The 25,948-nt window shown below is 41.3% G+C and overlaps 1 protein-coding gene across 8 annotated transcripts in view; it reads right to left on the bottom strand.

Moving 5' to 3' along the window:
- The window catches only part of IQGAP2 (IQ motif containing GTPase activating protein 2), a 127,928-nt gene that overhangs the window by 60,049 nt on the left and 41,931 nt on the right, over positions 1-25,948 (bottom strand). For all 8 annotated transcript variants that reach the window (XM_055698663.1, XM_055698660.1, XM_055698662.1 and 5 more), the window contains exons 3-4: positions 3,049-3,205; positions 1,724-1,801 (exon numbers count right to left, since the gene is read on the bottom strand). In XM_055698663.1, coding sequence (XP_055554638.1) covers positions 1,724-1,801; positions 3,049-3,205 — 235 coding nt within the window. The remainder of the gene's footprint in view (positions 1-1,723; positions 1,802-3,048; positions 3,206-25,948) is intronic.

Raw genomic sequence — 25,948 nt, forward strand, 5'->3', positions numbered from 1 at the left:
TAGAATCATATCTTAAACTTACAGAATTTCAGCTGTTACTTCTATACAGTTATGAAACAGGTCCCTTCTGAGGTTATTTTAACTTTATCATTAGTTATCATAAGGAAGAATTTAATAAAGCGTAAAAGCTACTTCATAAGAGGGAAAATAAGGAAGATAAGCAGACAGCATTTCAGCAAGTTTTTTAGAAAAGGTCCTTTGGCACAAGCTCAGCCAGCAGGTCTTGTCCTCCTACAGACACCTGAAACCTGGGATGCAGTTACAATTTGCAGCGTCTCATTGCAAACTAAACCTATCAAGTATGGTTTAAAAATGCAAAATTCTAATTGCCAGGACTGCTTACTTTGTGAATACATGATTTACTGAGAAGGATATTCAGAAAGAGGACTATTAAGCAGTTGAGCCAAAAAGACACATCATAAGTTCCAGTTCTGGTTCTACCACTAATTTGTTGCTGGCCTTTGTCCAAGTCACTAAACACTGTTTCTCCACAAAAAGAAAAGACTTAGTTAACCATGTGAGTTGGCAGCGTGCTTCAGCCAAGGCCAGGCACCCAGGCTGCACTGTCCCATGGTTAATAGGACCAGATGGAGTAAATTAGGAGCACAGTGCCCCTCTTCATCATTTGCTCACAACAGCTTTGGGAGGGAGACTCAGGAAAGCTTTTGGCCATGACCATCCTCTGCAACTGAAGTGAAGCCTTTCAGAGGAGGGATGGCAGGGTGGAAATCAGCCAGCTGAGCAGAAGACTCTAGTGAGAGGAAAAAAACCCTGACCTCAGAAAGGCAAGACTGTCTGCATCTCTATGGCATTTCTGATAGCAGTCATGGGTGCCCTGTTCTGCTTATGGTGGGCACCTGCAGCACATCTGCCAGCAGTGACTAGCTACTAGTCCCTGCAGCCCTTCAGACAGCCGTCTGAGCATCCCCACAGTGCCTGACCCACAGCGCACTAGGCAGCGCCCAAGGGCAGTGGCTGGGCAGCCTGAGCAGGGGACCGCTCTCCCCAGGCTGCGTGCAGGTGCCCAAGTGTCCACAGAAGCAGGGTAGGTGTTTCCACACAGCCCCTTTTCAAAGGATTTTCATCCAGAAAAAGACTCACTGATGCCCAGAAACAGCAGCAGAACAGGGGAGATGGCAAGCGAAGACCTACAAGCAGGAAGATAAATAGGTGAGAGGTGACCCAAGAAAGCAGCCGGCAGAAGAGGAGCAACAGCACAGCCATGCAGATGTACTTGAGCGTGCAAGGACAGTCTGGAAACAGGATAGAGGCAGACAAACTGGGACTTTTTATATTAAATTAAGTATATTAAGAGGAAGAGGCAGCAAGAGACACAATGAGAAGCAGTAACCTGAAGGAAGCAAATATTTAAGTTTTCTGTTTTATATCTTATACCTTCCAGGCCCCAGAGATTGTACTAGCAATAAGATATAGCTAAAACACTGCTAGCGCCTCCGTTTGTCTTCCCACCAGAGAAGCACCCTGTACATTTCCACCCACAGCACTCATCCACAGCAGCCTCAGCCCATGCACACCAGCAGTGGCACATAACTGACGCTCCCACTGCTTTCATTCGGCATTACCTTCTCTTCAGATTTGTTTCCTGAATTATCCCTTCCCCACAGACTTACTGTAAGCAGCTGTTTATGCTCAAGCAGGTAAAAGGGGATCCCAGTAAGGCAGCGCCTTAAGCCAGTTTCTTTGCTAACATTTAAAGGCTTACCTTAGGCAGACCAATGGACTCCATTGCTCTTAACCACTGTACAGTGTTGTCAGTGTGCCGAAAATGAAGGCCAGATCTCTATTGGAAACATAGAAGGAAAAGGTGATAAAAACCACACAAAAATTCCTGAATTATTGATCTTGTTGCCTCCCAGTTTTATATCCTGCAGTTTAGTTCAGGGAATTTTCCCTTGTTTGAACCTCAAGACCAAAGCATCACAGCTGCAATCCTGCTAATGAAGCATCCTAACACAACAGCCCCAACGCTGTCCAGGTCATTCTCTTATTTAACACAAGCCAGATTTGTACCCATTTAGGTGGACTGTGACTGAAGTGGCCATTTGCACAACCCTTCAGTAGTTCTGGGGAGTAAAGGCTGGCTATCAAATATCAGGAACCACTACCTCCAAAATGCAGAAGCAGTAACACTGCTCAGGACTGCTGTGAAGGAGAACAGACAAGGAGCTCTTAGTCTTTAGATCTACCCAAATACCTGACTCTCCCTACAGCCTGTGCAATCAACAGTTAAAAGAGCATTAAGTAGGAAAAGATTTTAATTTTTTTCTTAAATTTTTAAAGAGGCAGGGTAAAGGGGGGAAAAGAAGCCCGAGTTCAAGTTTTGGAGATTTTCAAGAGAAACATTTAAATGTAACCAGGATTTTCAGTCGTGGTTCTGTTAACTGTATGGTACCTAGAACAGCTGCATTTCTCAACTCTCAAACAACAGCCAGTGATTATACCTTAAAAAATGTCTCTTTCAACTTTTTTCTGTCCCCTCTACATTTCGGGATAGTGCATGCCATAGTGGGACTACTGCATATGCATATATCCGTTTCTGTATTATTGAGGCTCTTTGAGTTAACCAAAAGGTCCACAGGTAGCAAGTTAAGCTTTGTTACCATTAGCTTGTTTTTTGCTTCTCAGTTTTAAATTTGGTAAAATAAACACACAGATCAAATGAAGTGAGTGTTCTCCCATTCAAGATTCAGAAAGTTTGGAATAGTTATCAAGTTTATTTACTGAATTGCTTTTGGCTTCTATTAGTAATGAGAAATAATGGTATAAATGGTAAAGCTTGTGTTCACCCTGGAGTGTGAAGTGGAATTTGTTCAGCTTTAAACACATTAAGTGACACTAACATTGTTCTTCTAAGAGTGAACTATTTCCAACTTTTTGGGCTGGTTTTGTAGTGCTGTATGTCATCCATCTAGTACCAAGAGTCTTATGAAAGAGATGCTGAACATTAACCAGTCATGCATGGGTATCTTCTTTAAGATTAGGAAGACAGACATGACATTGCCAGTGAGAGAATGAAACACTTATTACCTTATAGCGTGCCTGCTCCACATCATAGATCTTTTTGTCTGACACTACATTAGGGGCAAAGAATTTCGCAAGTTTGGCAAGGTAAACACCATTTCTTAAGCCTTCCTCCAGCTCCGTAGTTGGGGGCAGCTCTTCTTCCAAGCAGACCTCCATCCATCTACAGAGACATCATTTGAGAAACACTGTTATTTTTTGTTTTAGTATAAGTGACACCTTTCACCCATAGCCATTGTACTTTTAACATCACTGCCACAACATAAAAGAAAAGGGTGTGGGCCAAGGAGAAAAATACCTTTGTCACATGGCAGGTCAAAATGACTACAGAACCATATCTGCACTGCGTGATCAATAACCCATAAGTAACCAAACAACATGCTTTGAAGTATACATACCCTAAGGGTCTAACTTAGATCTTTTGAACAGCATTAGGTTTTTAAATAAACAGTAATTTATGTTGAAATCAGAAGAAAACATGAAGTTTTGGTGATGTTTGCATTTAAAAACCTCTGTGATAGCTATGCCAGGGCTGAATCTCAAGAGCACCAAGGCCAGTAGTGTGCTGGGCAAGGCTGGTTCCTACAGCTGGCATGCTCTGCAACCCAAGCTCACAGCAATACTCATCTCAGTACAGAGCACTCCTGCGGCAAATCTGTATCCCATAACACACAGCAGCTCTTCCCATTCACCTGTGGGAATGGTGCTGGTGCAAGGGATGAAGCTTTTTCTTGAAACAGCCCAGTGGTACTTCATGCACTTGAGGTCTGCCTGGCAGAGAGTTGCTGAAAGGTCCCTACCGCCCATTAGGTGGTATTGGCTTCTCAAACTACTAAATCCTTCAAGATGGTAAAAGTAGTTGGTTTTGAGACTCCAGATGTGATACATACAGTACTAGATAGAAAACAGTATAATTAGTAACACATAAGCAGTTCAGAAGGCCAGTAACCGACATTAAACCGAGGTACCCAGTATGTTTATATTGAGCAGCCAAGAAAAACTGCTACCGAAGCACTCCTAAAAAAGGTTAGCATCCTACTCACTGGACCAGAAGTTCCTTATGCTGGTGGTCTAAGAGTTTTGGCCCTGAAATATTCTTTTTTTTAACAGCTAAATCACAAAGGCTATAAATCTGGTTGGTTCTTTCCCAATAACTTTTTTTTTTTTGGTTAAGTAATCTCTGCTGTTGCTAGAAGAACATTAATACCAGTACAGATGGACAAGAACAAAGCTGAAGACATTAGTTGTCTTTACTTACTGTTGCTAAGGTAACGTTGCTGTATGCTGCATGAAACAGCATTACAAATCTAACATCACCTCCAAAAAGGTGACTTCAGAAACCAGAAAGCTGGGATCCAAGTTGAAAATGAGCAGTTTTTCCCACACCATGGAGAAGAAAAAAGCTCACTACATAATTTTGTTCCACATTAATACTCAAGACAAATTATCTACTCCATTACACTTTTGTTAGAGGACATATGAAAGTTGTTTCACTGAAGCACAGACTACCCAAATAGGTCTTCAGGAAACAACCAGCTTGTTGGTGTTTCTGGAACAATCTCACACAAAACTGCATGGGGCAAGAGTCATTAGGAGAACTGTAGTTTGCAGTATAAAAACTTCCTCATTGAGGAGAATCATATGACAAGTTCCCTATCTCCACCATGCATTGCATGTTTGTGTGTTATGGGTCCATGCCAAGGGTCTCAAAAATCATCCTTATTAATGATATTTTACATATTAAATAGATACACACTAGGGTAAAATGCCACAACTTTTGTCTTCTGCAAAACAGAGGACAAGGAAGAATAAACAAAAAATGTGTACTCCCAGCAAATGGGGGTTTCACCTGGGCCAGTTAGCTCTTTATAGAGAATTTATTTCCTAGAAAGTGTCTGCTAGAAAAAGAGTTGTACAGGCAGCAAGAGGAGCTTGCTGAGCCACAGGAGGTATTTGCCATGAGCTAAAGATGACCCTGTTGTCCAATAAACCATCTCCAGTGAGATGAACTGCATGCCCCCAGAGCAGTGTTTGGTACCTTGGAGCAGATCCTTTCCCTTCTAATCCTCAGTTTTCTTATGAAAATGCTTTTCTGACATCTTCAGTCCAGGCCACCAAAAAAGTTCTTATTGGAACTGTCTTTGAAAATACACACATCCCCTCCAAAATTGCTTTTCTCCCTTCTGGTACAAAAAAGCTACTTACACACAACTTTCCCCTGGCCCAAAATCAGTGGGTGCATGATGTCTCCCTAAAAAGCCAACCAAACCTTGTTGTTTGCCCTTCCATCACGTTTTCCTTCACCATACAACTGAGCTTCACCAGCAGGAACAGCTCAACGTGTCAAGCACTGACCCAAGCACTATGTTTAACAGCCATATAGTTAAATGTCCATTAGCAAAGCATCACATAGTGCTAAGGAGAAAGGGCTGACAACAACCTGGGCATGACACTAGGAGAGAGCAGCCTTCAGAGCAGGTCTAGGTTATCATTTATAAACCTTGAAATTCCTGTTCTTGTGGCAAAAAGAGGTTGCTGTTCATAACCTGCTGGTGGTGTGGGGAAGCAGAGGAAAGGATGCATTTGGGTGGGTTGTGTCTGCTTTTATAAAAGGGTCCATACAAAATTGAGTCTTTTCCTAAGCTTTAAATGAGATGCTCATCCAAAATGAAATCTACTCCTCAACTTTTTAAGCTTCTGTTATTCAACACCAGCAAAACTGTTTTGGATTTGTTTCCACTGTGGTGATAAGCCTTTAAGATTAGTCTGGAACCATCCTGTTCTGGACAGGGAGACTACCCTGTCTAGTGGGTAAATGCAAGACACTGAGAAGCAAACAGGAAACAGTACGAGGAAGCAAATAAACTGAAAAAAAAAAATAGAATACAGTTGTCAATCCAACAAATCCAGATAAACATACAAGCAAAAATGTTCCCTTTTTAGAAGTTGAATGTTGGTAACTCAGTGGAAAAAAGTAGAGAGAAGTAAAAGAAGCAGACTTGAAAAATGCAGTTTCTTTCCATTTATGGCTGAAAATCCATACGTGATATCTATTCTAGAAAACCTCACAGGTCTGAAGTAGGGCAGCTGTAACTTACAGTTTTTGGGAATCAGTCTCCAAGACAGAACACAGCTGCAGCTGTATTACGTATAATACAGGTTTTACCGATGTCTGGAAGTTGCGGAACTTAGCTACAAGATTACTATGAAAGAATTTACTCCATTTTTTTGTTTATGTGACTCAACATGTACAAACATGAGGATTTGCATGAAATCCTGCAAATATATAAACAACCTTGTATGTTTTAGTTATGCAGACAGCTGCCCAACCCTTATTTTCTGTTCTGGCATTTATTGAGACATCTGTAGCACTTTTCTCCCCAATGTCTGCAATTGTAGTAATTTTATTCCCTTTACAATGATGCAGTTAAAAGGCAATTGTGGTTTTAAACAGAAAGAAGCATTGCTTTAAAGTTGTATGGTTCTGCTTTTTGAGATTGTGTTGACAACAGGAGTAGACAGGACTAAAACAGAAATCCTTCTACTTCTGCTTAAGTGAAACACACAATATTTACCTGACAATCCTTTTGCTGCCCTTGGAGCAATTTATTTTTCTTTGTGGCTAAAAAAGCAGCACTGTTTGGCTCACCCACTGTTCCCTGAACATACGGTACTGCAGCATCAGCATCAGATTTAAGTCTGTTGCAGAAACTGTTCACCACAAAAACTAGTTCATACCATGGCTACACAAGAGGAAGGGCCTAAAACTCAGTGTTAGATGGTATGTTGTTCTTCAGTACGAAGCTTGTGGAATAAGACTATTATAGCTATCAAATGCCTGTGCATTTCTGCCATTTCTTTTTCTACAGTGCAATCCAATAACTGCTGTATTTTTAACAACCTTAGCTTACTGACAGATATACGCCATGACAAACTGCCAGTGGTGAATATGATGGTCAATTTGGTCCCTCATTAGAACAATAGAATTGTTTAGGTTGGGAAAGACCTTTAAGATCATCGTCCAACCATTAACACAGAACTGCCAAGTCCACCACTAAACCATGTCCCTAAGCACCACATCTACGTGTCTTTTACGTACCTCCAGAGATGGCAACTCAACCACTTCCTTGGGCAGCCTGTTCCAATGCTTGACAACACTTTTGGTGAAGAAAGTTTTCTTAATATCTAATCTAAACATGCCCTTGTGCAACTTGAGGCCATATCCTTTTGTCCTGTCACTTATTACTTGAGAGAAGAGGCTAACCCAAACCCCACTCCGTGATGGGGGCAAAAGGCAGTCACAGGAAGCAGACCAAAACATGCAACATCCCTGAAGTCCTGGGCAGCACCATCAAATATTAGCTGTCATTAGAATAGCCCTGTAGAACTACCCATGCCAGTTTTAGTCTCATCATTTGTGTTCAAACATGCATAAAATGTTTTTCTGAAGAGAGGTACTTGTGATCATACACCAGTATGCCTAATCACAGCCTGCTTTTATTCATAATGCTGCAGTACCTGCCAGCACAGAAACAAAGGATTTGCCTTTTTAGACAAAAACCCAAAGACAGACCCGATCAATGGAAATATATTTCCAAAACTTTAAGTCTAATACATACTACTGGAAAGCCTGCCAGGAGTGAGTATTGAGGTAAGTTTCCCTTCGTTTTGCTCAATTCTGTTTTGATTCTTGGCAGTCTGAGGCAGAGCAGTTCAGCAGTGAACTTCTGGCAAGATAATAATGATGATTTCTGTGCCAGACCCATGAGCAGTAAACAGCATGCTGCTCACCAAGAGATTCCAGTTTCCACATTTGACCATGCAAAACAGCAGCAGTATAATGAGCTCAGGCATGTACTTTAAAAGCAAAAGAAACCCCCGATTCTCATTCAAGCCAAGGTCAAGGAAACTGGAAGCACCAGTACAGCTTTATGAATGTAACCTGTTATAAAGTTGTCATTGACAGTCTGTGTGGTCAGCAAAGCACACATGGTTGGCTAGGGGACTGGAAATGCTGGAGCCGGGGTTCAGCAGAGAGAAGAATACATTGCATAACCCACCCAAAGCCCACATTTGGCACACAGTGAATATTGCAGCAAGATTTATGCTTGTGCTGCCCTGCATTTTTGGATTATGCTGCAAGATGTGGATCCAATAGCACTAGGTTTTCACCTCCTAAGAAGCAGACCTTTGGAGAAGCAAAAAAGCCAGGATCAAGTACCAAAGCTCAGAACACTTGTGAAAAAGGTCTAGTGAAGACAAGGTAAAGAACAGTTACCACCCATTTACTGCCTCCCTGGTTCACAACCACACCCTTTCAGTTTGGTTCACCACAAGTGAAACTGAGTGTTGACCTAGAGATTATAACACAGCCATCTCATTCCAAACAGTGAAAAAAATCTTGTTGCTAGAAAATAAGAGTAACAACAATCTGACTGAAAGCCAAATGTTAGATTCTAGCTTTAAATGTCTGTGAAATGGTGGGATTATTTTTGTATCAAAAAATTTTTTGGGAAGATATTTAGAAATATAAAATAGTCTGAAGCATGAGAACTCACCATTTACAGTTCTGCTTTATTATGTCTTTGGTTTCTGAATCTAAAAATATTAAGACACCTCAGCTCTTAATTCTTTTGATGCAAAAAAATTTGTGTTTCACCACCACCAGTCCATAAATATGCTTTAAAAAGGAAGCTGAGAGCAGCAGAAGCAATCTAGGTGTGTTGCTTGGCTGAGCAAGTGGTGGTAGTGGCATTGATTTGTTTATAAGGAAAGACTATGTTAACTTTGGAATTTGTTCTCATTAGGTTGCAAGTTTTAGCATGCTACATCTCCTACACCAGAAACCTTAGAAAAAGGTTGATTCACCTAGAAACATCAACAAGCTATTTCTAGAGCAAATGCATGCAAAACTTCCAACCATTCCATGAAAACAGATAGACAATTTAAATACCATCACAGCAAAAAATATGAATTGTATAAAAAATCCTGCACAGGTTTGGAGGCTCCACTTAGAGGCTGTGGAAAGCAGTGACAGGCAGCTGAAAGAACTAATTTCTTCAGACCTTTTTTTCCCCCCTCACATTCTGGTGTATTCACCCCAAATCTTCCTTACAATTGGGAGTCTTGACTCCAGTCAGAGCTACAGCCCTCTGCTGTCAACTTACCTCTGGAGCCAGACACCCTGGAAACACCATCTTCTAAACCTGAGACTCTAGATTTGTACTGCAGTGACAGTCTCTACTGAATCTCAAGTTTTACCCATCCTAAAAACCTGCTTTGAAAGAAGTCAACATTTTGTGGCTGTGGGTCTCCAAAGCAGTGCACAGGAGGGATGTGTGATGTAGGTCATTCCGGTCACCACTTCTCTTATGTTGCATGCAAGAAGTAACGCGAAGATGGTGTCATGTAGGATACTGTGAATCACTCTGCCATGCAAGATCTCAGAACTTCAGCACGTAAAATCAGTGCCAAATCCTGTAGCAACAGGTTTTGGATTAACCTGTAGTGCTCTGATTTTTAACCCTTCTATCAGTCCGTTAAAATTCAAAGTTGTGTACCTCTAGGTCTCCAGCTAGTGTTAGATTTAGCAGCATCTCAACTTTTTACGATTATGATTTCACCAGGGAGGACACTGACTTTCAATAAAAGCTACAGTGAAAACTATCAAAAACTTTCATGTATGGATTCTTTGTGCATAAGTATTAAAATAATACGGATCTTACCATGCATTACTGCATTTTGTTGAATTTTGTTGAATTGTGCACACCTGCATGAAGTTTGTTGCAATAGTTATTTCCCTAATCAAAGCCCTTCTAATATACATCATATTCAATTTAAATGAGTAGGAGCAAGCAGCAGTGACAACCTGCCTGCTCCTTAGAGCACACTAAACCAGCAATAAATCATTTCAGCAACATTTTTCCACACCAGATTCCTGCTGCCATGGCAACAGTGCCATATTTACAAAATAACCTTAACGGTGTTAAAAAATTCTAGTTCACAAGATGGCAGCACAGATACTATTTGTTGTTTTAATCTGTTTTATTCCAGTCATCCCTTATGTGGGTTAATCAGTGATTAAATCCCACAAGGTGCTGCTCAGGAAATCCACCCTGGAGCTACAGCATGGCCTCACAGGCAGCTGGACATCCAGCAGCAGCCAGGCCCTGGTTACTCAGCACTTCTACGGTGGGAGATAAGACTCTCCAGCAACACCCTAACAAGTGACAGCAGCACAGGTGCCTGTGTTTTGTGACAGCCCCCAGCCTTTGCAATTGGAAAAGCTTTGGGGTTTGTTCTTTCTGTCTTCCCTGTTTGCAGAGCCATTAAGATTTAGCACCGGGTATCAACCATGAACTTGACAACTGGTCTGCCAGATAACATGCTGAAAGGGGGCCAACGCTGACAAAGCCCAAGCTGATAGTCACAGGGATGCCTCATCTTACCTGCCTCCAAGCTGCCAGGGGCTGGGACAAAAGCTGAAGAGGCAGGAGAGTAAGCAGTATTGGGAATAGAGCTTACCATCCTGGTGGAGGCTGAACACCCACAGCAAGGATTTCTCCCTGAGGAACCTCACCTAATTCCTCTCAGCAGAAAGAACAGTACCCAACAGGTTACCTGAGCAAATATTTAAGTCAGGGTTCAAGTGTCTGAGGGAAAAACTATCTGGGGAAGTTGTAGTCCAAAGTATCCCTTTTTACAGGAGGAACTGGATTTTCATTTGGATCAAAAGGGGAAAAAGGATGAAACAGAGCAGTCCTCCCCCAAAAGCTTGCAAACTCTGTGTGACTAAGTTATCACAACTCAAATCAGCATGCATCACCCAGCTGCAGAGTCTAGATCTGTTTTAAGAGCACACCCTCTCCAACAGGTATCAGAGACCACAGCAGCAGAAACCCAAGCTTTTCCCATGTCAGTCTGGCAGTGGTGGCTCAGTGGCCCCTGGAAAGCATGATTTCGGACAGGTGATAGACTCAAACCACTAATGGAATTTTAGGTAGTGCAGACAAGTCCCACATGCAGATATGAAGGGCCTCCCTCTAATCTTACATAGCAAATAATGCTTTTATCTGAAAAGGAGGGAAGCAGAATTTGGCACATGAATTTAGAGTTAGTATTTCACTAGTCTGTATAAACTGTATAGACACTATAGTGATTTGATAAAATGAAGCAGGCAGCAATAAAAGCACTGTTATACAGTACAGCATTTTTGTTCATGTGGAAATGTTGCAAAGCAAGTTATTCCCCCAAATATATGATGTTTAGAGAAATGCTGTGATAGACTCCAAGACCATAGTTTAGACTTGCACATTATACTGTCTTGCTACACACTACTGCAGTTCGCTTTCCTCTGTGTCTTCTACAGCTGCAGTATGGTAATGCAGTTTAAGACACCTACTCAAAAACCCCAAACATATGGTACTTCAGATTTATCAGTTTAAAGCCTGGCATAATCTAATAGTCCAAGCAACACACTTGAGCAGAAGAGTAGCAGAAGATAAGTGCTTTGACAAGCCACAAAAATCGTACAGTAAAATAACCAATAATGTGACCTTGGGATAACCTTTATATTTCTGTCACATAATGGCCCTAATCTTAAATCACAGTTACAGTAAATTTTTACCCAAGATCTGCATGCTGCCATGGCAGTAATTACTATCAAAATCCATAGAAAAGAGATGTAGTCTACAAAGCAATCTATCCAACTGTGACTTCAATGAAGCTACTACTAAAACTAAATCAAACCTGTCCATCAGGGAACCTGCATTTTTTGTTCACCCTCTCCCAAACTCCTGTGGACCACCAGATGTGCCATTTCTAGCAGCTGTCAAGCTATCCACACATGGAAGGACAGCTAATGAAACATCAAAACAGTAATATTTACATCAAGATCTGGTATTTTATGCGTTTGCCCATTACCACCGCACAGAGCCTTCCAGACAAGTATTAATCCTCAGCTGTCCAGAGGGATAATATGCTACTGCCTTTCTTTGCAGGTAAGATGACAGGCATAAGCACTACCACCATGTCTATGACTAACACACTTTTCTGGGGCAGAGAAGTGACCCAGGGAAGTACCTTCAGTGTTGATTCAGCATAAAAGATTGTACATTGTGTGGCTGTTAAAGCCAAGTCCATGGTTCAAGACCAGCGACAGAAAGACACAGCTTTACCTGCAGACTTGCATATTTACTTAGCTACTGATGCAGCTGGGTCAGCAGAAACACCCAAATGAGGTGCAGACTAAAGAGCGTGTCGAAGCCACACAGGAGATCTATGGCTGAGCAAGAAATCAGTCTCAAGCATGACAGGATACAGGGTGCTGTTCTGACTCCTTGACCAGCCCAAGTCAACTGGATCAGATTCAAGTGTTCATATTTTACTGTCTAACATTTGACAAAGGTTGCTTTTGTGGAAGCAACTAGCAGCAAGTATGCAAGTACAGAAACCACAAAAAGGACCCAAGAAGTACATCTACTAGACAGGCAGCTGGGACTCTTAAAGAAAGGTGCAGGACAGCAGCCAAGAAAGAATGAAACGACACAGATGAGAGAACAATATGTTAAAGAGCTGAAAAGCCTGAAAGAGCCAGCTTGTGAAAGTCTGAAGTGTTGTTAAAAGCATTTAGTGTTATGTAAACAGTGCAAAACTGCAACAAGAGGGAGTTTGCAAAGTTTAAACTTTGTCCCATGTCAAAAAGGAATATAAGACAGAGGAACAAAGTTAAAACAAAGGCATTTAGGTGAGAAACTCCATGTACAGCACCTACAGTTACCTTTTTGCTGTTTTTTTTCTTCCCATGGTTATATAAGCGATGGTCTCCTCTATTGTTTTCACTCTGAGTGGCTGGAAAGACAATACTCCCCTACCTACTCAATAACAATATAAAAATTTTGAGATTCATATGCACACAAGTCAGACCTGTGGTAGATGAGAAAAATGTAAGCAACAGTATAGCTGTAATTCTGTTAGTGCAAGTTTGAATTTTTATCGAGGATATATGACTTAAACCTGCATAAAATAGTGATCTATTTTATGCAGCTCAAACACCTTTGTAGACCAGGGGTCCTCAAACTACAGCCCGTGGGCTGGATACGGCCCCCCAGGGTCCTCAATCCAGCCCCTGGTATTTACAAACACCCCCCGCCCGGGGTTGGGGGGGAAGCCAAGCAGCCGCAGATGACTGCCTGCCACTCCATCCGCGCGCCAGCCCCCTGGTTAAAAAGTTTGAGGACCCCTGGTCTAGACAGTATTTAAGAGTCAGGCATGAAACCATTCCTTCAAGAAAATTAACCTGAGAAACTATGTTAGAACAAGCTGATTTACCTGCAAAACTCTAAAATCTTCCCTTGGAGCAGCTTATATTAATGCACTTAGGTAGCCATAGGACAGAACAAAAGCAAAGCTGTAGTTCACAGATCAGGCCAGGAAGAAAAAAAACGATTGATATCAGCATGGTAAAAATTTTGAAGTGTCATTAATAGTATCCCATGTAGCAAATACCCAGTGTCTGGTGACAGCACTTCAGTTTAAGGGTTTTGAGATCACCATTCCCAACATCCGCACAACAAGACAATATCACCCCCAAGAACAAACAGTGAAATATCCCCATCAATCTGAGTAATCACCAAGTGATAAAAATCTACTGTCTATGCCCCAGTACTCAGGTTACTTAAGACAATAAGAGACATTCATATACATATGGGTATAATATCAGCTAGGAGCCTGCCAGTCACCAAACAAGGTATTAGGCACTGGCAAAAGTGAGCTGTCAGGACACCACTTGATTCAAAGGCAACAGACAGGTCAATGGTATATCAAAGTCTGGCTTACAGCACCTAGCACCAGCCAAGAGCCCTGCCACCACGACTTAAAGATACCAGTGCACAAAAATATTTTCTTCTAACCTGACAAAAAAAAAAGGGGGGTGGGGGTTCAATAATTTGAGCAGGTAAAACAGCTGTCAGCATCTATGCCACTGACTGACTCCCCCTGCCAGCCCACATGGTCTGGCTAACTCACCCTGTAACACCACTACCACTTGCCCACAGCTGACCCAGGCTCTGCTGCCCTGTCACACCATTCCCAATGTACCTGCCATGCAGGGCAAGCTGTGACTACCTCCAGATACTCAGCATCATCACATCAACCACCAGCAGAAAAGCAAAGAGGCAGGTGACTCCTTCCCAGTGCTAACCCAACCCAACAGTGCTGCACACAGCAGCTGCACAACCCCAGCTGGAATGCTATAGCCATTACTGGTCACCTGGTTTAAACATGAGATGCCATATACACAGAAAGTCTTATTAAACCCACTTTGGGATGTTTAAGACTACTTACGGGAAATCTCAGTGGTTTATGCAAAGTGGCAAATGTAAAACAAAGTGCTCCTTTGTTTCCTTGTTTATGCATGAAGAAAAAATGGAAGAGACTTAAAATCAGAAGGAAAACCTTGGCAAGTTTTAAAGACTATTTCAGACTAGTTGTAGAGCTTCTATATTACAACAACTATGTCTACAGAGAGATTTCAGCTTGCTCTAACCCTGTAGCAAACATTCAGGTGCATGAACCCTAGACAATGGTTTGCTCATTGATTTCTATAAAAGTCACATTTCTCAGAAAAACAAGAACTGCAGAGAAGCTCAATGGAAACCAAGCTGGTGTAAACTGCTTCAACCAGTACAGTGCCCTGATTGGAAAAACAGTCCTGTACCACCACCTCTAAGATCTCCAAGTACTTTCAGGCACAGGAATTAATGAAAATATTAGAAGATGGAAGTAGTGCCAGTCATTTTTTATTTTGAAATCACCGAAGTGAAACACAGGACAGACACCTAAGCATCCTGATCAGCCTCCTTTCATTCGGAAACTAATTTTTAGTTAAGTAAAGCTCACTTTACTTTTGCCACAAAAAGATTACTCCATCTTAAAAAGGCATAAGGAGTCATCATGTAATTCACTTTAAAAAGGTGACATATTACTATTATACTGTGATGCCTCCAAAGATACTTAGTGCAACTGTGTTTAATGAAGTGGAAACGAATAGGACAAGAGAGAACAAGCATTAAAATACTTTACAGGAGCACTCTCTTGATTTTCTTAATAAACAGCCATGAACTCAGGCTCTCTGATCCACAGTCAGCCAACAACTTAACACAGCAAAAAAAAATCCCCTACACCCATGAACTTGAACAAAAAAAAATTCAGTCAATTTACCTCACAAGCCTATTAATGACCTAGATACTTTGATCAAGTTAATCAGCAAACCATCACAACTTGTTAACTCTCAGCCTTACAGAGAGACCTAAGCGACTTAGGTTACTATTTTGATGCTGCCACAGTTACAGCCAGAAGCCACACAACCCTAAAATTGCATCCCCACTTCCCCCTATGATTTGTTGGGGATGGTTTCGTATGGTTTTAGGAGTGCTTGTATATTTTGAGCTATTGGTAGCTGCAGCCTGCAGAGCCTGACCATTGTGGGTCCTCCTGTAATAAAGGGCCACTGAGACACTGATAGCTTTCATGACAGTGTCTCCTGCAGCATGCTGAAATATTAGCTGAGAGTATTAAAAAAACCAATACAAATAATGAATGGACCAGCCTGCATGGTGGCAGGCAAGGTGGTGATGGAGAGCATGGAGATGCCAGTCATCCACCACTGCTGGGAAAGCAACTGCCATGGGGGAGAGGAAGAGGAATGCAACCGTCACCATGCCACACAGTTCCTGTCAACAAGAAAAACCTGCAGGAAGAGCCAACCACAGCAGCAGCCAGATAAGGGGGACCAGCTGGATGGATGCCAGGATATCAAGATTTACAGTGGGGAAGAGAAAGCCCAGTAGATTGTGTTGACAGAGGACTGAAAGGGAGTGTGGAGAGGTGGTATCCCTTAGTCAAGGACAAGATGCAGCAGTACTCCACCAAAAGAAAGATTTGCCCAACTGTAAAGAATGTGCAAGATCCATACAGTTGGATCAACTCAACTGGTATTATCAGAAGTCTGGACGTGACCACTGGAATAAGTTCTTGACACAGGGAGGGGAGTTGCCTGTGGTCACAGTCGATCTTGCTGAAATGCTGAATCTAAAATTTCTCAAGAAATTCTTACAAAAAAAAGGAAGAGCCCAAAATAGAGCTTTGGAGTATGCATACAGTTGCACTAACAGAAAACTTGTAAATAAAGAATGCACAGTTGTAACTATGACACAGAGTGCCTTCATCCTTAGACATTTGCCTTCATCTAAGACCTAAAAAGTGTGTCTTGCAGAACTTCTGCATACTTCCTTTGATACCCAGCCAAATCCTATAACAGCATATTTTACTTCAGCTTTCCATATGAAGAAGCAATGTAATCAAAATGTCTCCACACTCTTCTTCCTCCTCAAGAAAACTGGTATGTATATTCAAAGAAACTTAACAGCCTAGTTACTCCCAATTTTGAACATTAGTATTACGCTTCAAGGCTGCATTTCAGGAGGGAAAATGTACTTGTAATGAAATGAAAAGCACAGCTGAAGTCTCACATCCGCAGAGGCAGATTTTTCCTGTGCAGAGATGCAAATTGTTTTTTCTTACTAGGCTGCAAAAACAACCGAAGGCTCTCAAAACAGCTTCTCTCTACTTCAAATGGAAAAAAGGGAATGAGCATAGTCCTTTAGCCTTTCTTGCTCCCTCATAACAGAGTCAGCCACTAAAACTTCAGCTGCTTCTAGTATCAGCTTACAAGCAGGAAACATTTCTGGAGACAGCCATTTCCAAGCTGCCTAGATTTGTAGTGTGTTTTCATCACCACACTACAGTAAGCAGAGTTCCTCTGAAGTACAAAAGGAGATCTTCATCTGGTTGCAAAGTCATCTCTTACCCAAAGGCAAAGTGACCGCATCTCCTATGGCCCTGACTTCTCAAACCAACCAAACGTTTTCCATAGAACCTAGTGTCAAATGTCCAGTCCCTTGAAATTTAGAAACTGTGTTCAGATGATACCTGCATGTGCCCTTCCTTGTACCCTCTGCATCACCACACATAGACTAAGCTCTACTGAGACTGTGCAGTAGCACGCTAAAAGCTTCATTAGGAAAAAAAAAAAATCAAACCCACATTTCAACTGTTACAGGTCTGTAAGTAGACTTCTTGTAAAGGAAACTAATAAGCATTCATACAGAAGAAACCAAAAGGAACACTACCAAATTCTTTAACGTAACCTGGAAATCCACTATTTAGTTGAGAAGGATGTTTATAGATATACGCATACAGTTGTTTGAGGAATTTTGATGCCAACATACAAAAAGCATTTGAGGCATGGCAGTCAAGCAAAGCAAGTGGCTGGGCACAGGGCATTCAAGAGCTGAGCAAAACCCAGGTGTTACCCAGCCAGTGATTCAGTATTTGACCAACATCTATCATTCATACAATACCTCTGTTGAGCACTTCTGTGAGGAGCAGGCAGTCTGCAAGCTCATCAAGGTGACAGCTTAAGATGGAGGTGGTGGAAGCATATGAAAGTAAAGAAAGATGTACATGCAATATAATGAGTCAAAAGGGGATGAGAAATGAGTAGGCTGGATGAGCTATGCACAGCTCCTACCTGAGCAGCAAATTTGATGAACTCACTCAATAGCTACTAGAAACCAAAGCATTTAACAGCAACAGTTTTTTCACTAGTACTCTTACAGCTTATGTTGTTATTCAACAGGCATAAATTACGTTTATGCACAGTAACAGACAGCAGACCTGGCACTGAGAGAAATCCCAGACTAATTTATTTGTCTATCAGCTGATCACCACAAGTACCTAGTCTTTATTTCTATAGCTCTACTGAAAAATAGCAAAAACTGCCCAGCATACACACAGCATAATGTCCTAACTTGACAATATCAAATAGCTGGAGATTATTCTTTTCTAGATACCTCCACAAAAGTGCTTTGTGTTCAGTATGGCTGGCCAGAATAAGAGCATAAGCATTTATCCTTCCAAGATAAGGTTTTTTTCTTTGCCAGTTGATTCTTTTACAAACATTAAATGGAGGATAAGCTTTTCAATACTACCCTGGTGGCAGACGTAGTCTTAAGATATGAACAGCTTGTGAGCAAAATCTTAAGTAACTTGATTCTGTGTTTATAAATATGTATATTATTCTTGAATTATAGCACACTCCTTTCACACAGCTGACTTCACATAAACACTGCCTCTCTGCTCCATTCTTGCTTGCTTTGGAAAAAATACTCTCCTGCCACTGCAGCATTGTATGACAAACACACCACATCCCAGGCTGAAGTATTTACAACAGCTGGACAGAGAAACACCAACTGTGTAGAGCAAGGAACAGTCAAGGAAACTAGATTTAAAAGGAAACTAAAGAGATTTTTCAGAATTTTTTCATTTTTTTCCCCCATGCATTGCATTTTTAAACTCATTTCAGTAGAGTTATATTCTACTACTGTCAGTGCTTACTGGCAAATTATTAACTCCCAACCCCATTTGTGTTGGGTGTTATGGTTAATTAGACCTTCCTATATGCATTTTTTTTCAGCATTTCTATGGGGCTCAATCAAATATTACATGCTTTTTTTATTTAAATGGAGGTATTTGGTTAAGGGGCAGCACCATACATTACAGTAATTGCCATATAGCAGTAACAACACATCTGCCTTTACTTTGCAGAGTTTTATTAGAAAATGATGGTGAGCAAAACTGAAACACTGTCTTTATATTGCCAATTACCACCACTCAATTGAGGCCAGAACTCAAGAGCTGCCTTTGTGTTATTCGCACTGGATCCATTTCTGCTATTTAGATGAAACAGCAGCACTGTATGTAAGAACAAAAACCAACCTGTAAAGGACTGTAGTTCTGTGGTTTCAGGAAGCCTTTTCCAGTCTCCCCTTGGTCCTCTGTCAAAATGACTTAATTTTCTATGACAAAATATCTATGTGACAAGTCTTATTCCTATTTGCTCTCAGTGTTCAGCACTGCCATCGTCTTGCATCTTCTCAAAAAGCTGGAAAAGTTTGGGCTTTTCTTTTTACAGAATTTAACTTAGTCTATTTGTATTTTGGCAAGACTAAAAATAAATCTATATTATAGTAGTAACTTCCATCAATAGTATGGACATTTACAAGCACAAGCATAAGGCTGCCCAACAGCCCTGCAGTTACCCACTTTTGGATCCACAAATATTGTCACCATGAAGCTGCAGTCTAAGTGTTGGAATCATTTCAGCTCTGTTGAGCACATGTGAGTTTGCATTGCCAGAATTTTCAGAAAGGAGGCTGTACAAGTTGAGGAAAAACAGTGTTTACTGACACTCAAAAGCATCTAGAAATGTTGAAGTACTATGGACGTAACTCAGGGCCAGGGCTTGAAATAAACAACTGAGAAGAGGAATGCATTGCAACCTATTTTAGTCTTGCAGAAACTGTATCAAGTAGTCCAGTACTTTGCTCTCCTGATGCTTAACACTTTTGATTTATGTGTTGGTTTGGGTTTTTTTTACACGCATTTAAAACTGTGCACCATGGACATCTCCTGGGCAATACATTTCCGACCTCTGAAGAACAATTATCTGTGTTGGGATAAGCAATATCCAATGTTCAATGCTCTTTAGTTACAGGCTGGTGGAAGAATAATCTTTTCTGATGGTACATGTCACACCAGTGTGTAAATAGGAAATTCTGCTCCAGATGTGGCAGGCAGTCATACAATGACCCCTTCTAACCCCTTTTAAGTTACAGGTCTAAGATGTGATACGGGTTAGGGACAGTCTAAGGGCAAAGATGTCTTTCAGAAAGTTTTAAATTATGACAAATTTGAGTTCAGCACCATATTTAATGCTCTTACCAGGAACATCTGTTTGTATTCTGGTTGCAATAATCAGAAGCAGCAGGAGCAGCAAAGCACATTGCTCCAAGAAGCAGAGCCAGTACTATAGCACACAGGGAATTGAAATGCACAGGCTGAACGTGTAGCCTTATCTTGCTTAGTGCTGCGCTTGATACAGGTGGGTCAGTTTACATGCCAGTTTTTATTCACTGTTTAGTTTTTAATACAGAACATGGAGGCAGAGATGAAGTAACAAGAAACATGCTGCTCAGATCATTTATCTTGGGGATACACTGTATACTGTATTTCCAGGCCAGAGTCAGACATCTAAAATTGTGATACTTAGTAGCAAAGCGAATTCCACATACATTCCCAAAGCAGCAGAATTCAGGTTGATACATCTGCCAGTGACAGGAGAGGAGCAAAAGGAGAGGGAAAGAAGAGAGCTTGTAAGACTGCCTATTTTCCCACCAAATCTTACCTGTCAGCCTCTTTTGCCTTCGCCATTTTATAAGGGAAAACACTTTGGCCCCAGCCTTACCTGATGCAGGTTCACAGCATTTCACCCACCTGTGCTGAGCACTGGCCAGGAGCCCTGTCCACTGTCTGTCAGGCTTAGACCACCCTGAGCTGCCGCGGCAAAGGAGCCCTGGGAATTCCCCAGGGCAGCCCTTCCCCAGGACCCAACAGCAGCCCAAGGGCCATCAGCAAACATCAGCCTTTTGGACCATGTAGCAAGGTGAGGAAGGGTACATAAAGAAACATCTCAATATGTTAATACATTAGACAACTGCATCTGAAATGATGTCAAGCAACTCTAGCGAGGCTAAGGCCATCATTTCAGGGTTGCTTTGAAATACAGACAGATGGCCACCAGACAAGTTAACATGCTTCCCCCCCTTCCTTCCTGTTCTCTGCTGCTCCTTCTCACCTGTATTTTCCCTCCGATTTTTGGCCACACCAGTGCCCCAGGGCCTGTGGGGAGAGTGAGACCAGGAAACTGATCCTGCTGAGAATGAACGCAAGACCACAAGGTACATATGTTAGTCCTTGGCCAGATCAATTCCCCAGTCTGACACAGCTTGGCTTCATGAACTACTGCTGGCACAAGGCAGAGAGCAGGAGAACAGGATTACCCACCCTGTGGTCATCTCAAAACACAATTCAAGGAACACTGTAGCTTTTCTTCATGCCTTTTGCACTACCTCTGTGTTTAATAAGTGCACAAAATTATACTGATTTAAAAATTGAGATATGCATCTGATACACAGCTATTTCCTTTTTGTTCTTGTCAGCCCAGTTTCTAAATAGTCTTTGGTTTGTACGTGGGATATTACATTATCCAAATTACATCATTTTCTGGCAACTACAGCAGGCCTAGCCTGTGAGTCACTTTCCAAAACAAGAGAAGAGCCACACTAGGGAAGAACGCACGATTCAAAGGTTTCTATTGTTTTAGTGGACCGTGGGGTCCAAAGTCAGTCACTGCTCAGTACTGGAGAGCAACTAAAAATCTCACTATTGACTTAAAAAGGAGCTTCTTACAGAAGTGAAGAGACAGATACAGCTGTAGAGTCAAAAAAACAAGCTACATGATCACATACTTGCATGTATTGATTTATTAATGGTTGATGCATAACAGGTATGCACACACACGCTGAGCTGCAAGTTATTTTACCTGTATTTGCCAGCTGAGAGTTTCCACAGCTGTAAACAACAGTTTCACTAACCCTGTGCACAAAGCAGGGCCACGGGACTACAACAAGCCTTCCCTACTCAACCCTTTTGAACACTCCAATCAGAGAAATAGAATAAGAATAAGACCCAGAAGACTGTGGAAACAATTTCTTATTACACACTATCTTGAGGAATAATGTTGATTATCACAGAAGTGTTTCCAGTTCTTGACTGAATCCAGACACTTATCTACCCTGAGAAGAACGTTTCCTCTTTAGTCACTAATTGGATCTCAGTCTGTAAAGCCAATCTTTGTTTCAAAGTCTGACAGTTTAGAAACCAAGGTATTATGGGGGCAGAAGACTAAAGTGCTGCTCCACAGCTGACAAAAACACTAGAAATATTGTCCATACATAAAAGGATGGGGCACATTGACATATGCTATCTTCCTTTTTGCTTTTACTTTGTAGCTTAGGTAAGATCTGACACTTACTCCGAGTTACATTGAAAGCATCTGATCTTGCACAACTGCGGTCTCAAGGAAGGCTAAATGCACACTGAATCAGCCACTTCAAATGCTAAGCTATGCAAATGATGGATTTATTAATTGCTTAAGTTTGGGAAGTTTAAAAGACAGCTGCTCCAAGAAAGAACAAGCACTGCTCACTGAAGACAGTGGTGCATACAGTAGGAAGATACAGGTGTACTGCCCTGATATCTCCCTGTCTCAAACTCAGACCACCATTTCTGCCCTCCCAGATAATGGGAATACCTGAAAACACCAGAAATGCTGTGACTGGCTTTGTCGCACGTGCACATCTTCATGTGACACCTAAAACTCAGACTTTTTCCCAGAGGTTAGTACCTCTGGTCACTAAAGTAATAATGACCACAAATCGACAATTTCTGCCCAACTTATGTACTTTTCATGTGGTTCTGCTCTTCACAACATTGACAAAGCAAAACAATTACTATCAAAAAATGCTGTCCTCATCTATATGGTATAGTGTGTTCTGCTTTCTTATAAGTGCTACTTCACCTTTCTGACTTCTAGTCATTAAGATGCCAAATCTATGCTATATACTTGCAACTCTAGCAGAGAGCACACCATCCTAAAGTGTTTCAGAACACATCAATTTATCCTTGACAGACAGTACTAGATCAGTATTCAGTTGCAAGTACTTGATCCCCTCTGTGGGTCAAGTCATCCTTAGCAGAAGGATATGGAGCAAAGCTGGTGCCAAGCCAGTTCTCCCCTGTCCCATCTCCACCCTACCCTGAGGCAGTCCACAGAGTCACTGAGACATCATCCAGACTGTCTCAACCTCTTCCTTCTGCTGCGCTGTGCTTCTGACAGCAAAAGAACAGAGAGGGGCTTCATTTTAGACTCATATACAAGAGAAAACTTGTACGTGCTAAGCCATCACATTAATTGCAGCACCACTCTGTCGAAGTGCAAAGCTGCCAGGTCACAACAGGACCAGCAGCTCAACATCCCCCACTGGCTACTAACACCACATCACATTTAGTCACTCAGAGCAGAGACCTTCCATCATATTTTGCTTTTTGTATCCTGTTCAACTACCAAAAGATCTCCTCAGTTCCAGCTCTTTGGTTTTGCTATGCTTGTGGAATGCTACATTAGCAGCACAGTCCATTTCAAAAAATAGTCACAAAGAAGGCTCCCTGAGCTAAGCTGTTTTACATTTAGATGCTTTTAAAGCTCTGTTTCTGAATGTTAGAAAAAATTTATTCCATCAAACCATGATGGAGTGTTTTCATGCAGGGGTGGAATAGACTTACCAGTGTACAGTTTGCCTTTTAACAAAAACATAAATGAGGATTTCTGAACATTAATCATTTTAATGCCAGGAAACTGTACTGTTTCCTGTATTTTATATCAAATTATTCAACGCAAAATGCTTCCAGACAAATTCAGGTTTGTTTTTGATGTGCTTTTCTAAAATGGAAGAACACTGCTTATGGCTATACCTCAACACACTAAAATTGCAAGGGGAGCTATAAGCAGTCAGATAGACCTTACCTTTCCAAAAAGGTGCAAAAATGGGTCTTCCTCACACCTCTGAAGGTGGTAGAAGATGAGATGAGAGGATGATTTTCAAAGGAGTGAAGGAAAGTCTTTGTTTAATTCCTGTGCTTACTGAAGCTGGGTGCAGCAATCATTCCTGCTCTGTCTAGGCAGATCAGGTCTTTGATTAAAGAGCAAATTTCCCCACAGGTTCCTTGGCTAGCTGCAGAAGCAGCAGTAACCAATGCCCACCTGAGTCAGTCATCTAATCAGTCAAGTCTGTCATACCTACATGCAAGTTAAAACCACAAGAGGAAAGCACTGTATTTCTGATTGAAAACTGGAGTTTTAGCAAAGCTAGTCAGCTGTACCATTTTGGCTTTTGGCAACCAGAATAAGAAGTTGTACAGTTTTGTATGTACTGTTTTTTCTTACACTCAAAGGCCAGCACTCAATTTGAACCACTGGATTAGCCAGATCAGTTTCCTTTGTTAAATCCTCTCCAAATACTTCCAAAAGCACTTCTTGTCTGACTACACCTGTAATTTTTACCTTTTAGAACCAGGTTCTCATCTACTTATGTGAGCATGTGGCTTAAGGAATATGAAATTAAGATACTCTCAGAGAAGGGTTTGTCATCATGATTAGCTGTATTGGACTCCAAGTATCCAAAACCTGCATACTTTACAAAGCAAGTCCAATGCAGTGCAGTTTCCTCCTGCCATTGGGACAAGGCAGGCACACTGTCAGAAACCCCAAAGCAAATAATTAAGACTATTACAGTCCTGTATCTAAAAGGTTGCCTTCTGAATGGAATATGTTTGTGTTTATTTCAAACTTAATTATGAAAAACAGCTTGAATATCAGAAGGATGCCAGGGAATATAAATTGGAGTGACAGTTACACAGACTGGACAACCCATAACTCTATACTTTGATCCCCAGCACGTTCAAAACAAATGTGCAAATACATTAACTAATAAGTCTCAAAACCCTTTGAGTCTCCTTTTCTCAGAACTTTAACAGAACATTTTTTTTAAAAAAACATGTCATTTCTCTGAATTACCTACTTCAGAGCATTGACTTGTAAAACCTATGGACCACTTATGGATACAGGCATAACCAGAACTTTAAGAAATGCAGCAGGTTTGTAACTAGTTTCAGTTCTGAGTATCATTAGCCCCAAACTTAAGGTACAACAATTCAAGCTTCTTTGCTCACAAACAGTATTGGACCCTATTCAAACAGCTGTCAGAGTGCTGTCATTTATTCCAGCAGTTGCAGTCAAAGAACGCACGGGTGTGTGCAGATGGTGCAGAAAAGCAGCATTCCCAAGGACTGAAGGCTCAAGGTTACTTGTTGCTTCCAAAGGCATTGAAACACAGCCCTTAGAGCCACATCAGGCTGAAATTCAATTAATAAATTTTAAAGTAAATGTGTCTAGACACTTTTCTGTGCGTTTACATGGAAAGTATGAATGACTAAGAGGAACTCGTCTAATTATCCTTAAGACAGTTGAGCTGCTGCTTGATTTTTTTTGGCTAGTGTAACACATAAAAAGTCCTCAGCTCCCTGGAGAACAAAGGCTGTCACCAAATTATAGGTGACTACCCTAACATCTTAAAGATTTAGATGCTCTTTATCAAGGAGGTCAGTGTTTTTCATTAGAAGATATATTCACAAGTCACCTGCTTTACCTGATTTGAATACTTGTTCTGTGTGTTCTTACTGTTAGCATCTGCTCTACAAACCTAGGCACTGTCATGAGTCCGAGGACAATGGTACTGATAATATTCTAAAAATGCTTCACACCCTTTCAAGGTCGAGGTGTCCAGAGCCAGCTAAGCTTTGTGCAGCTCAAGGTAAGTTTATATTCCTGCCTGAATTCTCAGACTGGGTTTCTGTGCCATATCGGGATTATTAACAAAAAAGTGGCACCACATACAGAGCATCTGAAGTTGACCATCTGGACACAGCAAGCTAGATGCTACAGCTGTGTAACCAATCCACCTTCAGCAGTGAGAACAAGTACAGAAAGGCTGTGTCCCTGTCACTACGCCTTCAAGTGATAAGCACACTGACCTGCAAAGACTGCTTTCCAACAAAATAGCTCAGCACCAACACTGAACGCATTAGATATATTGCTCTTTTTATGCTTTACCTGTATGTAACAAATTTTTTTGGTAACTAAGTGGAATTTAATTGCATTCTGGAAGGGAATATTTTTAAAACAGGAAGAATTTTCTCAAGAACTCAAATCTGATGCTTTGGAATTGTTTAAGACTCAAAAGAAGTATATGGGTGGGCTCTTTTGCTTCCTTTCAAAGGCCCAGCTACCCCTTCATGATAAATTTTCATCTGCTCAATAAAGCTTGCA

Source organism: Falco cherrug, chromosome Z, assembly GCF_023634085.1.
Source record: "Falco cherrug isolate bFalChe1 chromosome Z, bFalChe1.pri, whole genome shotgun sequence".
NCBI lineage: Eukaryota > Metazoa > Chordata > Aves > Falconiformes > Falconidae > Falco > Falco cherrug.